The 13798-nt window shown below is 46.1% G+C and overlaps 2 protein-coding genes across 2 annotated transcripts; both read right to left on the reverse strand.

Annotated features, from left to right (window-relative positions):
* Nucleotides 1-1615: 1615 nt before the first annotated feature.
* On the reverse strand, nt 1616-4361 carry LOC119316189 (disease resistance protein RGA5-like). Its single transcript, XM_037590517.1, has 3 exons — nt 2366-4361; nt 2057-2179; nt 1616-1826 (listed from the first exon to the last, which is right to left on the reverse strand). The coding sequence occupies exon 1, from the start codon at nt 4359-4361 to the stop codon at nt 2367-2369; it is 1995 nt and encodes a 664-aa protein (XP_037446414.1). The 3' UTR covers nt 1616-1826; nt 2057-2179; nt 2366.
* Nucleotides 4362-11041: 6680 nt separating this feature from the next.
* Nucleotides 11042-11970, reverse strand: LOC119316191 (disease resistance protein Pik-2-like). Its single transcript, XM_037590518.1, has one exon. The coding sequence runs from the start codon at nt 11960-11962 to the stop codon at nt 11042-11044; it is 921 nt and encodes a 306-aa protein (XP_037446415.1). The 5' UTR covers nt 11963-11970.
* Nucleotides 11971-13798: the final 1828 nt, after the last annotated feature.

Genomic DNA, 13798 nt, shown 5'->3' on the forward strand with positions numbered 1-13798 from the left:
TCCTTGGAAATATTATCCAAAAATATATCTTAATATATTTAATAATAAGAGTATGTGGGATAGATTTTCGGATTTTAAGTTCTCATCTTAATTAACTAATTCTTAGAGAATTTATTGTATGATTAACATGCATTGGACTCTTGATGCACCGTTCGAGTGTAGCTCTCGCACTATTTGACGCTTACTGTATCAGTTCGCGACCCGGCCGACTCATTTGGCAACCAGGAATATACCGACTCGGACAAAGCGAATGGAGAACTCTTCTTCCTGGTTTACTAGTAGTTTTTTCTACTGGTTATCAATCAGTTTTTCCATTTAGTTTTCTAAAAAACACAAAAAAATTAGTTAGTTTAAGAAACCAACATTTTTTTAAATGTGAGTTTATTTGAATTTTAAGATTTCCTTTTTTAAAGCATTAATTTATTTTTAAAAATGTAACATTCTTTTTTAGAAAAAAATCAGGTTTCTTAGAAAAGAGATACTTTTTAGAAAATTTCTGCTTTCTGAAAAAACATGAACAATTTTCGAGAAATACTAACATTTTTCTTAGATGTTATAAAATAAAAAAGAAAATAATATAGAGGAAATAAGAAAGGAAAACAAAAATAATAATAATAATAAAAGGAAATAAAAACCAAAAAGGAAACCGGTAAAAACCAGACAGAGTCTTCTAGAAGCTTCCTAAAACAGGAAAAACCAACCCATAAACCTTCTAAAATCGGAAACCAGTAAAACCGTTCTTGGTCGCTGTAAATGACCTTTCATCACTCTCACAATATCATCAAACCTGGGCCCCAAATAGATGTAGGTAGGACCTACTACCTCAGAAACATATTTTTGAAGTGGTATTGTACGAGGGCGCAGGGAGTAGTAGTAATAATATGCGAAAACTCCTGTAGGATTGAAAGTCCGTCCTGCGTGCAAGTAGGACGGACTCTGTATTCAGTTGCTGCTCTGCAACCAGCCTATATTATTGTACTCTCTGAACCTCAAATCAATACAAGTCCACTTTCTATCCTTCACTCAGTTTAACACGAGAATTCCTTGATGTCAGAAGAACTCGTTCAGTTTCCTGCCAAAGAACTTGCTCAGAAAAATAACACAAGGTGGAGAATGAAATGGTATAAGAAAAAAAATTCAAGATTTAAGATAGATTTGACGTACCTGCAGGCACATAGATTCATCGCTCGTATACAAAACAAGTCAGAACAGCAGGCCAGTCTGGAACTTGGAGAGTGGATACACATTCATCATAGAGAACGATGAACCGGTCTCTTAAGTGAGCGAAACATGTCAGTTAGATGCATGATCGGTGAAGCAAACACACAGGCACGTATGTCTGTGTCATCTTGTTAACATCAATATCACTACATTTAACAGCGATTATGTAGAAAACATTTAATAAACTGTAGAAAATACTGTAAGCCTATATGTACATAACACCATCGAAATCGTCGAGAAAATGAGAGGAACTTATTTACCATGGGTTGACTTCAAGAAACTTCCTAGCTACTCCATGAATGAAATGATAATTAACCACAAATGCACAACTAAAAGAGCATACAAAAAGGGGAAATTACATAACAATAACAGCCAACATGAATAATGGTGAACAAATACATTGGCATGACACATTGAGGGAAAACTTCAAGTCGGCGCATGAAAAAGAAAGACAATTATCTTGCTAAAAAATCTTAGAAACTTGGGAAGTGGGCGAGGTGAAAGGAGCAGCAGCAACTTGATCTGACTTGTTGATGGGAATCAGGGAGGCTGCCACCAACAGAAGATACGTAGCAACAGTAACAGAGAGCGTGTCCAACATCAGCCTGGTCACAATGTATACACAGTGCAGTTAGTTGGCCTCAATGGAATTTCTCTTGCATTATGAACAAAACAAGATTGATGAAGCAAATAATATATGCGCAATGGCACTATGGCTTCATGCAGGATTCATTAATTGTATGCACGTAACTCGAATACTCTGATCGAAACAACCGTTGTCCAGGGACCAAGAAAGATCAAGTTAAACAGTGTACAGATTTGCATAAGTAAGTACCTGCAGGCACCTAGGGTATGCATCCTTCGTCCAACAGGTGAACATGTAGTGAAAACGGCATGCCAGCAAGAATATCTTGGAAACATTCGGTGAATCGACCTCAGAAGAAACGAAGTGCTGAACCTGCATGACAACTGAACTCATGAGGGAACGAAATTAACGGAGATAAAACATAGCAAGCTACTCCCTCCGTCCCATAATGTAAGATGCTTTTTCACACTAGTGTAGTGTCAAAAAACGTCTTACATTATGGGACGGAGGGAGTACAAAATTAACGAGGTCTTCTCGTCCAGGAGAGAAAATTAGTACCTCAAATATTTAGTATATCACAAGATAGAGTAGGGTTGTTGGGATGTGCCCTCGCTGTTCTCTCTGCAGCTGCCTTTGCTTGCTCAAAGGTTGGAATAGAATCATCCAAGCGGACTGCTATTTTACATGTGAGAGTCATGAGTTTGGGAAGATTTTCGATTCCAAAATCAAAAACACCATCCTCCATATCGAAGTCATATGTAAGGAAGAGGAAACCCATGGTAAGTCTGTCTAGCTTGGGCATGGATCCTACTTCAAACATGAGATGTAGCGGGTAACGGAATGCATCGAAGCAAAAGTTCCTCAAGCATGGGAAGCCAACGTCACCACTGATTATGATCGTACTGTCTTCAGATAACCGCCGACAATATTTGGGGTATCCATTTACTGTGCTGCCCAGAATAAGATGGACTAGAGCCGGTAAGGCTCCGAAGATGTTGATATCATCCTGCCCGACTCCCTTCAAATTAAGGCATAGCCGCTGAATGTTGACGAGGGAGCCCAACAAATTCGGAAACTGTGGAACAAGTGAAGCATGGACCTCAAGTGATTGGATGCTAAGCGGACTAGACTGCATGTACCTCTCCCCATCGCCGTTGATAAGTAGAGAGCGAAGGTTCTGACTGGATAGGTGTTGAAGTGAAGAGGCCATAGCTTCCATGCACACCTTCTGAACTCTTATGTGTCTGTCATAAGGATTATCAAACCTGAGGATCAGCTGCCTCAGGTTCTTTAGCTGCCCAAGTTCTTGCAGCAAATTAAATGTCTGCTCAGAGACTGCAACACAACCCAGCGCCTCCAGTGCTTGCATCTTTGCTATTCCATCAGGAATTTTAGCAAATTCCGACATAAGCAGATGCACCAGTTTTCCAAGATTGAAAATAGCTGCTGGTAGTTTCCTAACTTTGGTGTCTCTTATGTCCAACATTTCTAAGCAACGTAGATGGCCAATCTCTTCTGGGAGCTCAGTTATCTCTGTCTTTCTCAGGATCAGGCACCTCAGCTGAAACAACCTCCCGATATTGGAAAGATGATGGTTTTCCAATTTACTACAACCTTCAAAGTCCAAAACACGTAAACGCATGAACTCATCAAGAGAAGATATTTCAAATGATTGAACAAACACTTTGAGTGACCGAACATGAGACAACACCATATGTGCTGGTATAATAGAATTTCCTTGATTACCAAGTTGGAGAGAGAGTCTACGGACTTTGAATTGTGTCCCAACAGTTATATTAGGAACACCTATTAAAGTAACAAAGTTCTCTTCAATAGACTTGGATATGATGAAATCAAGAATTATGTCATGAACTCGAAAACTCTTCACCTCACCAAATAGGCCAGTGTGTACAACTTGGATCAAACTCCTATTGACAAGCTCATTAATGCATATCTCTCCTAAATCATATGTTGTACATCTGCCTTCTTTGTGAATAAATCCTTCGGCAATCCATTTACATATCAGGGTCATCTTCTCAATAACAGAGTCCTCTGGAAATATACCCAAATACAATAGACAAGTTTTGAGATGAGGAGGAAGATCAAAGTAACTAAGTGACAATATGTTTATCATTACTTCAATCGTAGGATTCCTTTCAAGTGCCCGACCAATTGAATCTTTCACTTCATTCCATATATCAGCTGTTCTTTCTTTGTTAACGTTAGCCAACAACCCAGATATAGCAATGATTGCCAAAGGTAAGCCAGCACACTTCTCCAAAATTTGACATGAAATTCCTTCAAGGTGTGAAGGGCAATCTTCTTTGGACTCAAATAGTCTTCTATGAAATAGTTGTCTTGAACACACTGTATTAAGTGGTCTTATAACATAAATGGAACCACCAAATGAAGAACGACATGATTCAGCAACATCATTTTTACGAGTAGTAGTGATTATGATACTGCCAGAACTGGTCACGGGGAATGCACGCTTAATAACACCCCATGTAACCACATCCCATATATCGTCAATGACAACAATATACCCACACATGGATTCACGGGGGATATTAACATGACTTTAGAAAGAGTGTACAACAAGATAGACAAATAAATATAAGAAACTTGTTCACAATGACAACATAAAAGTACTCTGATGGAAGCACTCGGATGGAAGCAAGCTGACATAAGTGTTAAAATTATGGTTAAAAGAGCACGTCTAGGTGTGTGCTTGATCATGCCAAGGCGCCGGTGTAATCATGCTAGGCATGCGCTTGGGGAGAAAATGCTCTATACAGAGGCAAAACTAAAAATTTACACAAGCACATTTGGAACAATTGCCAAGGGAGGATGGATCCCTTACTTAACTGTACATGTTTACGTATCAGATGAGACCTCTCTACGATTCTTTTACACGCAAATAGCGCACCGGGATTCGAGCACGGGTGGGCAACATCACCACTGTGAGCTCTAGCCACCAAGATAGTGCTTGGTTCTCACACGAAGCACCTTTTATAACCTAGGATATAATAGAATATACTCCCTCCATTCCCTTATACAAGAGAAATGGTCAGTATAATGATCCAGGCTTTTCGGAAAAAATGGAGAAGGTCAAGAGTGATAAAAAATATTGACAAGCATGAAGTTGTTTAACAAGGAATGGATTGAAACATTATGATGAATAACCATATGTGGTTGACAGAGATAGAAGGGACATCGACCAGGATGAATCAAGCTAGGAGCAAATCTAGAGAGCTGGTGATGTGATATTAAGAAGAGAGCTAGCTACATAGTTAGGGAAGAGTTCATATTCCCTATAAACTATTGGTTTGCTCACTTCCCCTCTAAACGATTTATGAACCCACTTAACCCCTGGAATACAATTTTCCGGTTCGGATCGCTGGTGATGCAAAGAGTTGTGCGAGGTTGACAATAGTGACTAAGACCTTAGGATATCATGGCAGCTTGACTTAGTCCTGGCCATGGGCAGCCCGGCCCGAAAAAACCCGACCCGGCCCGGCCCGACGCCGCTCCTGGGCCAGGCTTGGGCCTAGATTTTGAGCCCGAAGGCCGGGTCGGGCCGGGCCCATCGTTTTCGTGTTTTCCTGAAGGACGGGCCGGGCCGGCCCGAAGCCCGACGGGCTTTTACGTGTTCGGGCCGGGCTCGGGCCCAGAAAACAGGCCCGACGGCCGGGACGGGCCGGGCTCGGGCCTAGGTTTTTTGCGTCGGGCTTGGCTAGGCCCGGCCCGAAGCCCGGCCCGGCCCGAGGTATGGCCAGGTATAGCTTGACTCTACACATCACCATCGCAAAACCAAACAGATGGAATGAGAGAGAAGAGGGAGTAAAGAGAGCACATCCATATGGATGCACAAAGGATATGGTCTGAAATGGACGAGTGTTATAAAATGAGAAGGTGGAGGGATACACGTGGAGGGCGTGCATATGCCACACTAACAAGCTATTATCAAAATCACTGCCCAAAACTGGTCACGGGGTACAACTTCAAAAAAAGGTTTTATGATATCATGGGAAATTGGGAGCCAAGTCAATTCTATAGGAAGGGAAATTAACATTCCCACATATATAAAATACTGAGGGAGCGATAGCAACAGGGGCCACTGGATCTACTCATTATACAGGGTTATGTCATATACTCAATGAAGGGAGTAGCAATGTTTAAAGATGCTACAGATCAAAAGAAAAGAAAAATAACATAAATCACAAACATTTAACATCTCACTTGACATCTACACGGCCTGCACTACAAACATTTAACCATTACATTTTGTAAAAATAAATGGAAAAATATGAACACAAATTACATGGAATCATTTTTCCTTTTTACAAATGCCAAGTCAGATTTTGATGTGAAATATCTAGATAACTTTCTTACTTGTATATGTTAGAATATATAACCGTATTGTTTTGTATAGTTATACGGTTGTATATGTGTAGTCCTTGTATAGGTGTCCGTATATTGTACGATACAAACTCTGCCTTGTAACCTATATATATATTGATCAATACAAGGCACCACAACGTGTGGTTTCCCTAATCTTACATGGTATAGAGCCTAAAAACCTAACCCTAGCCTGTGCTGCCCTCCTCCTCCTTCCGCCGCCGCCGAAGCCACCACCCCTCTCGCCACCGCGCCCGCACCGCCGGATCCATGTCGCAGCCCGACGCTGAAGCGACGAACCAGGCGCTAGCCGCCGCCAAGGAGCGCCAGGACGCCGAGGCCGCCAAGGCCAAGCTGCCTCTCGCGACCGCCGCCGATGGATCTGGGACGAGCACGGGGTCTTTCTCATTGACCTCGCTGCATGCCCAGGCCGTTGGCCTGCACTCCATCAAAGGCCATGTTCCCGTCGAGCTCGTGCTTGACACCAGCGTTCACCGGCAGTGGTGCACCTTCTTCCGCGTCGTCTGTCGCAAGTACACCCTCCTGGATCACCTCGACTTCGATGCTCCCGATGCGCCAAACCCGGAGTGGTCTCTCCTCGACGCCGCCGTCGTCTCTTGGCTCTATGTGTCTGTCTCGCTTAGCATCCTCGACGCCGTCATGACGCCCGGCGACGATCCCCTCGCTGTCAATCTCTGGAACAGCATCAACGGTCTCTTCAACGACCACAAGATCAATCGTCAACTCCACCTCACGGCCGAGCTCGGCGATGTCAAGATGGGAGAGATGAGTATGGCCGACTATATTCAGAAGGTCAAGTCCCTCTCCGATGGGCTTGCGGATCTTGGTGCCCCTGTTGATGATGCCGAGATGGTGGTCCACTGCCTCAACGGCCTCTCCGAGCAATACGAGTCCGCCACCGATCTGATCTCCCTGATGCCCGGTATGACCTTCACGCAGTGCCGCTCATTGCTCGCGCTCCAGGACATGAAGCGCAAAAACCGCCGCGCCCGCAGTTCGGACACGGCCCTCTTCACCAACATCGGCAACCCTGGCAAGGCTCCTGGAAAAGGAAAGAAGAAGAAGGCCGCCGCTGGAGTCACCAAGGAGATCATCCCGGCGCCCACGACCCCGCAGGCTGCCACTCCTTCCTGGCCCTCACCGTAGCATCCCTGGAACGGCGCTATCCAGATGTGGCCCTATGGCCAACGGGGGCTGCTCGGTCGCGCGCCGCCGGCTACGCCCCCGCTCCCAGCTACGCGCCCAGGCACACCCCGTCGCCGCATGCGTTCTATGCCCAGAACCCGTATGGCATTGCTCCCTACGGTTACGGCTACGCCCCTAGACAGCCCTCCTACGGCCTCACCGGCATGGCTCCATCATCACCGGCATCAACTTCGGCTTCATAGGACCAGGCCGCGCTCATGCATCGGTTCCAGACCATGGGGCTGCAAGTACCCTCCAGGGAGTGGGTGATGGACACCGACGCCTCCTCCCACTTCACGTCCGATCCCGGTATGCTCACCTCCGTGTCTCCCCCCTCCTCATCTCGTCGTGCTGTCGTTGTCGGTAACGGTTCCACTCTTCCAATCACCGGTACCGGGCATGCACGTCTTCCTATTTCGACCACCTCTCGTCCTCTTTACCTTCGTAATGTCGTAGTAGTTCCCAACATAGTTAAAAACCTTTTGTGTGTTCGTCAGTTCACCATTGATAATTGTGTATCCGTCTAATTTGACCCTCTTGGTTTTTCCATGAAGGATCTTCTATCCAGGACCGAGATTCTCAGATGCAATAGCTTCGGAGCTCTCTACTCCATCCGCCCTTCCTCTATCAGCCAGCCACACGCCTTCCTCGTCGTCGATGCAGCACTCTGGCACTGTCGGCTTGGGCATCCTGGGCGGCCCGTCATGGAGCCATTAGCTCGTTCTTCGATTATCCCTAGGGAAAATAATAAAAGTAGCTTGTGTCATGCTTTTCAGTTAGGTCGTCATGTTCGTCTTCCCTTTTCTTTCACCAATCGTGTAACCACTACTCTATTTCAAATAATTCACTGTGATTTGTGGACATCTCCTGTTATCTCGTTTGTCTCGATGATTTTACTCAGTATGCATGGGTCTACCCTCTACGGACTAAGTCCGAAGCTTTCTCGCACTTGTCGTCCCTTCATGCTTTAGCGCTCACCCAGTTTAGTGCACGCTTGCAGGCTATTCAGTGTGATAATGGTCGTGAGTTCGATAATTCACTCCTCCATTCGTTTGCCCAGCACCATGGAATTGCACTCCGCTTTTCATGTCCATACACTTCGCAACAGAATGGTAAAGTCGAACGCATTATTCGTACTCTTAATGACATTACTCGTACACTCCTTATCCAAGCTAGCATGCCACCTCGTTTTTGGGTTGAAGCTCTTCACACCGCCGTTATGTTGCATAATCGGCTGCCTTCCAAGGCAATCTCGGATCGTATTCCCTTTCGCGCCTTACTTGGCGTAGATCCTGCCTATGCTGGTCTTCGGGTTTTCGGATGTCTATGTTACCCCAACACCACAGCCGTTGCTCCGCACAAACTTGCGCCTTGCTCCGTGCCATGCGTGTTTCTAGGGTACCCATCACGGTATCATGGCTATCGTTGCCTTGATCTTTCCACCCAAAAGATCATCATATCTCGTCATGTAGTGTTCGATGAGTTAATCTTTCCCTTTGCCTCCACTCCGTCTTCGTCAACTTCTACTCCTTCCCTGCACACTTATGATTTTTTGCAGGGTACTGAGCAGCTGGTCTCGTTGATGCCGTTCACCGTGCCAGGCACAGTGACCCCGGACACGACCCCACGGTCGCCGCCACGGTCGCCGCCACCGCCGCCACGGTCCCCTCCACGGTCGCCGCCACCGACTTCGCCTCGGTCGCCGCCACCGACCTCGCCCCGGTTGCCTAGGGAACGGGCTTCTGCCGAGCACCCTGCCGGGAGCCCCGATGGCGGCCTGCTGGGAGTCCTTCTCCTACTGCAGCAGCGTCACCGCCGGCAACGCCGTCGCCAGCTCCTGCTGCTATGGATCCACCCCGGACCCGCCGGCCTCGGGCCCCTCCACTGCCACCATCTCACGCCATGGCCACTCGTCCTAAACAGGGTATTGTGCAGCCGAAAAATATATTTGATCTTCATGTTGAGGGTTTATCTCCAATACCGAAGACTTATCGTGGTGCTCTCAAGGATCCAAATTGGCATTCCGCTATGGTTGAGGAGTATGGTGCTCTTCTCTCCAACAACACTTGGGACCTTGTTGATCCACCTCGCAATGCTAACATTGTTACTGGTAAGTGGATCTACCGTCACAAGATGAAGTCTGATGGTTCTTTGGATCGCTACAAAGCTCGTTGGGTGCTTCGTGGATTTACTCAGCGAGAAGGTATCGATTTTGATGAAACTTTCAGCCCGGTCATCAAACCATCCACTATTCGAACAATGCTCTCTCTTGCTCTCTCTAGTGACTGGTCCATTCATCAGCTCAACGTCAAGAATGTGTTCCTCAATGGCACTCTCACCGAGACTGTTTATGCTTGTCAGCCTTCTGGGTTCACTGATCCTTGTTTCCCTGATAAGGTTTTTCGTCTCAACAAATCACTCTATGGTTTGAAACAGGCGCCTCGAGCATGGTTTTAGCGGTTTGCTTCGTTCATTGCATCGGTTGGTTTCATTGGCTCCAAGTCCGACAGCTCGTTGTTCGTCTATCGACGTGGTGCTGACATGGCCTATCTCGTGCTCTATGTGGATGACATTATCCTGACTGCATCTTCCTCAACATGGTTGCACAGTTTGATTGCCTCTCTTCGTACCGAATTCAGTATGACAAATATGGGTGATCTTCATTATTTTCTAGGCATCTCTGTCACACGCAGCAAGGATAGTCTGTTCCTCTCACAGGAGAAGTATGCATTGGATCTTCTTGACAGAGCTGGAATGTTGCAGTGCAAACCCATCTCTACTCCCGTTGATACTACCTCCAAACTTTCAGCCAAGTCCAGTGATCCAGTTGCAGATCCCATCGAGTATCGTACTATTGCAGGCGGTCTTCAGTACCTCACATTCACTCGGTCAGACATCTCTTATATTGTGCAGCAGATTTATCTTCATATGCATGATTCTCGGGCTAACCATTTGCTCCTTGTGAAGCGAGTGCTTCGCTATATTCGTAGCACCACCGGCCATGGCCTCACTTTGTTTCGATGCAGCTCCAACAAGTTGTTGTCCTATTCTGACGCTGATTGGGTAGGTTGCCCTGACACTCGCCGGTCTACCTCAGGTTATTGTGTCTTCCTTGGCACTAACCTGGTGCCGTGGTCTGCTAAGCGGTAGCACACGGTCTCTCGCTCCAGCGCCGAGGCCGAATACAGGACAGTTGCAAATGTTGTGGCTGAAACATGTTGGTTACGGCAGCTTCTTCAGGAGCTTCATCGACCGGTGACTGGTGCCACTGTGGTGTTTTGTGACAATGTGAGGTCTGTTTACATGACACAGAATCCCGTTCATTATCAGCGCACCAAGCATGTGGAGATCGGTTTACACTTTGTGCGAGACCGTGTCACCATAGGCGAGGTCCGGGTTCTTCACGTTCCGAGTTCTTCTCAATTTGCGGACATTTTCACCAAAGGATTGCCATCCCCTCTCTTCTTGGATTTTCGAGACAGTCTTAACATTCGTCGACGCCCGTTTACAACTGAGGGAGGGTGTTAGAATATATAACCGTATTGTTTTGTATAGTTATACGGTTGTATATGTGTAGTCCTTGTATAGGTGTCTGTATATTGTATGATACGAACTCTGCCTTGTAACCTATATATATTGATCAATACAAGGCACCACAATGTGTGGTTTCCCTAATCTTACAGTATATACTGTAGGACGACAAGTAGGCACAAAATAGAAACAATACCTTTTGCCTGCTAGGAAACTGTTGATATTGATGATGACTTGTTGTATGCTCCCTGCTTCGGTGTCAGCAAAACATCGACCAATAACTTGACTATGAATAATTCTCATGATATTGGTCATGTCTGGATTTCGTGCCACGGATAAGAAGGCCCGGCATTTGAATTTCTTGTTGAGGTCTTTATACACTTGGTTTGCAAGAGTGGTCTTGCCCATTCCTCCAGTTCCTACGATGGAAACCAACTTCGGTTGATTATCTGTTGACGCACCTTCGGTCAACAATTTGATTATCTCATCCTTAGGTTCATCAATTCCCACAAGCCTTGAGGCGTTCTTAAACATAGAAAGAGCTCTAGGGTCAACGGTCGCATTTCTGGTGTTGGAGAAGGCCTGACGGGTCTTGTACCTTTCATTCCTATCGCCCACCTCCATGATTTGTTTCTTCAGATTTTGGATCTCCTTGCCAATCCGACGACGAGCCTTCATCTTTCCCAACTCCCCTAGCGAGCTCTTGATCTTCTCAATGAAGCCATCTGGCTTTTCGTCTTTGTCTCCGATGCTCTGCATGAAGTCGTCGATGGCATCCTCCAGGTCATAGGACAGCTCCCGCACCTCATTCATCCAAACTTTATCCTGCTCATTGGGATCCTCGTCCTCGGACATCCTGACAAGAAAAGCCTCCATGGCGGCAAGCTCATGAGTGAGGGACTTGATCTCTTTGCGCACACTTTTGAAACGCTTGTACTCATTGGTGAGCAGAGCTGCCAGCTTCTCCAGGACGGGCTTCAGGACCCCCGTGGCCACACTCGCCACAGCCGCCTCCATGACCACTGTGTTAGGAGGTCGATGAATGCACGGACGATAAACAGGTAGATTTGGGTCGTCAATCTACACCCTGAAAACATAACCAGTCAAAGTAAGCCACTGAGCCCAAGCATTGAACGGGCGCCAGACGGATCACGCGCAAGTCTCAGGCCACGTAGCCAACGCTAGGCGGCGACGATGTTAGATAAAATCTTGATGTTTTCTGTATCTGCATGTTTTGGTTTTTGGTTCTGCATGTAGCATATGGAGTCGTCCGGCAAGGTCTCAGCTGAGCGCGCACAGCTGTGAGATGCAGCATGGCCATGAGAAGCGGTAAGGCGTGGCTGGGGTCAGACCGGCTGGAAAAATCAGCTAGAGGAGATCGTCTACTCCCTCCGTTCCTAAATATAAGTTTTTGGAGAGATTCCACTATAAACCACATACAGATGTATGTAGATGCATTATAGAGTGTAGATTCACTCATTTTGCTCCGTATGCAGTCTATAATAAAATCTCTACAAAGACTTATATTTAGGAACGGAGGGAGTAGTTTGTTAGTTTGTTAGCGCATGGATAGGTTAGTTAGCCACATGAGCTTGCACGTCCTAGAGAGATTCTAGGGGAAGAGTTATGCGTGCCGGGTAGTGCGCTTACGTGGCTCTGACTTATACAGATGTAAAGCATGTTTACCTTTGACAAGAAATAGACAGAAGAAAACGCGGGCTGTGTGAGGCAGCGGCACCAAACTTCTTGTGTTCCTGTGTTTCTTTCGTGAGTTGTGAGAGGCAGCAGCTACAGGAAGAAGAAGAGGGGTTGAGAGATTCAGCCCCAACAGACGATGACGTATGAGGGAGGCTTGAGGAGATGAAAGCACAACATGGAGGGGGAGATGCGGTCGTACCTATCGGCCGGGATCGATCGAGCCGTGGAGGACGGCTGAACAAGAACTGGACTGTGGCGGCGTTGGAACCTAGCAGCTCGGAGGAGGCGGACGACTACGCATGTGGTGAGATGAGAGGCGGAGCGAGGATCTCGCAATGGCACGAGAGTGGAGTTATGTGAGGGAGAAGGGGGTTGTTGGCTCTTTACTGGGTCGTTGTTGTTTGCCGTGCACACACTCCGGCCACTAGGCTGTTGTCAAATACAGCAAGCAACAACAATTAATTTCCAAGAAACACCATGCATTTTTGTCACAGTCGTTGCTCAAGCAATAGTATTATTATCCCGAAATTACATCGAAGAAGGGGAGAAAAGGATACTCCGCGTGCGCCCCATGTACTCACATAAGACTTCTCTCGTCTCGACCCGATCACTATAGTTTTAACAGTTATTAACTTTAGATGCAAATTTGCAAGGTTAATTTCCAAGCCAATAGCACCTCCATCTACCCTGCAAGTAGCAGCGAGCATGACGAATGAAGGTTCATATAATATGGTGCATAGCTAATTTGCAGCTCCGATCCCCATCGTTGGCAATTAAAAGCAGACACCAAAGTCGCCGTTCAAAACAAATCTATATAGATCTGTTTGAGTGATTAACATAAGTTTGTTGCACCTATCGATCTATGAAAAACGAACTAAGAAAAAAAAAACTATAGCATGGTTTTACAGATGAACCATCTGGGAAGGACACTTCTACAACAGCGTTGGCAACGGACTTCTTCTTCTGATGGAAACAACTTGTCCAACTATCCAAGGAAGAAGGTTGTATGAAGTTGTATCCACAAACAGAGTTGAGACTTGACTTGTTCTTCCGACGAATATAACTTGTTCATTTGAGTTGAAGGCAATGATTCATTTCTATACCACTGGTTATGTAATCCATGCATGTATCCCTTCAAGTTGCAGCCCGGCCATA

Source organism: Triticum dicoccoides, chromosome 6A (assembly GCF_002162155.2).
Source record: "Triticum dicoccoides isolate Atlit2015 ecotype Zavitan chromosome 6A, WEW_v2.0, whole genome shotgun sequence".
NCBI lineage: Eukaryota > Viridiplantae > Streptophyta > Magnoliopsida > Poales > Poaceae > Triticum > Triticum dicoccoides.

Coding starts and splice junctions, on each gene's coding strand:
- LOC119316189 (XM_037590517.1), bottom strand. CDS start 4,361: ATGTGTGGGTATATTGTTGTCATTGACGATATATGGGATGTGGTTACA.
- LOC119316191 (XM_037590518.1), bottom strand. CDS start 11,962: ATGGAGGCGGCTGTGGCGAGTGTGGCCACGGGGGTCCTGAAGCCCGTC.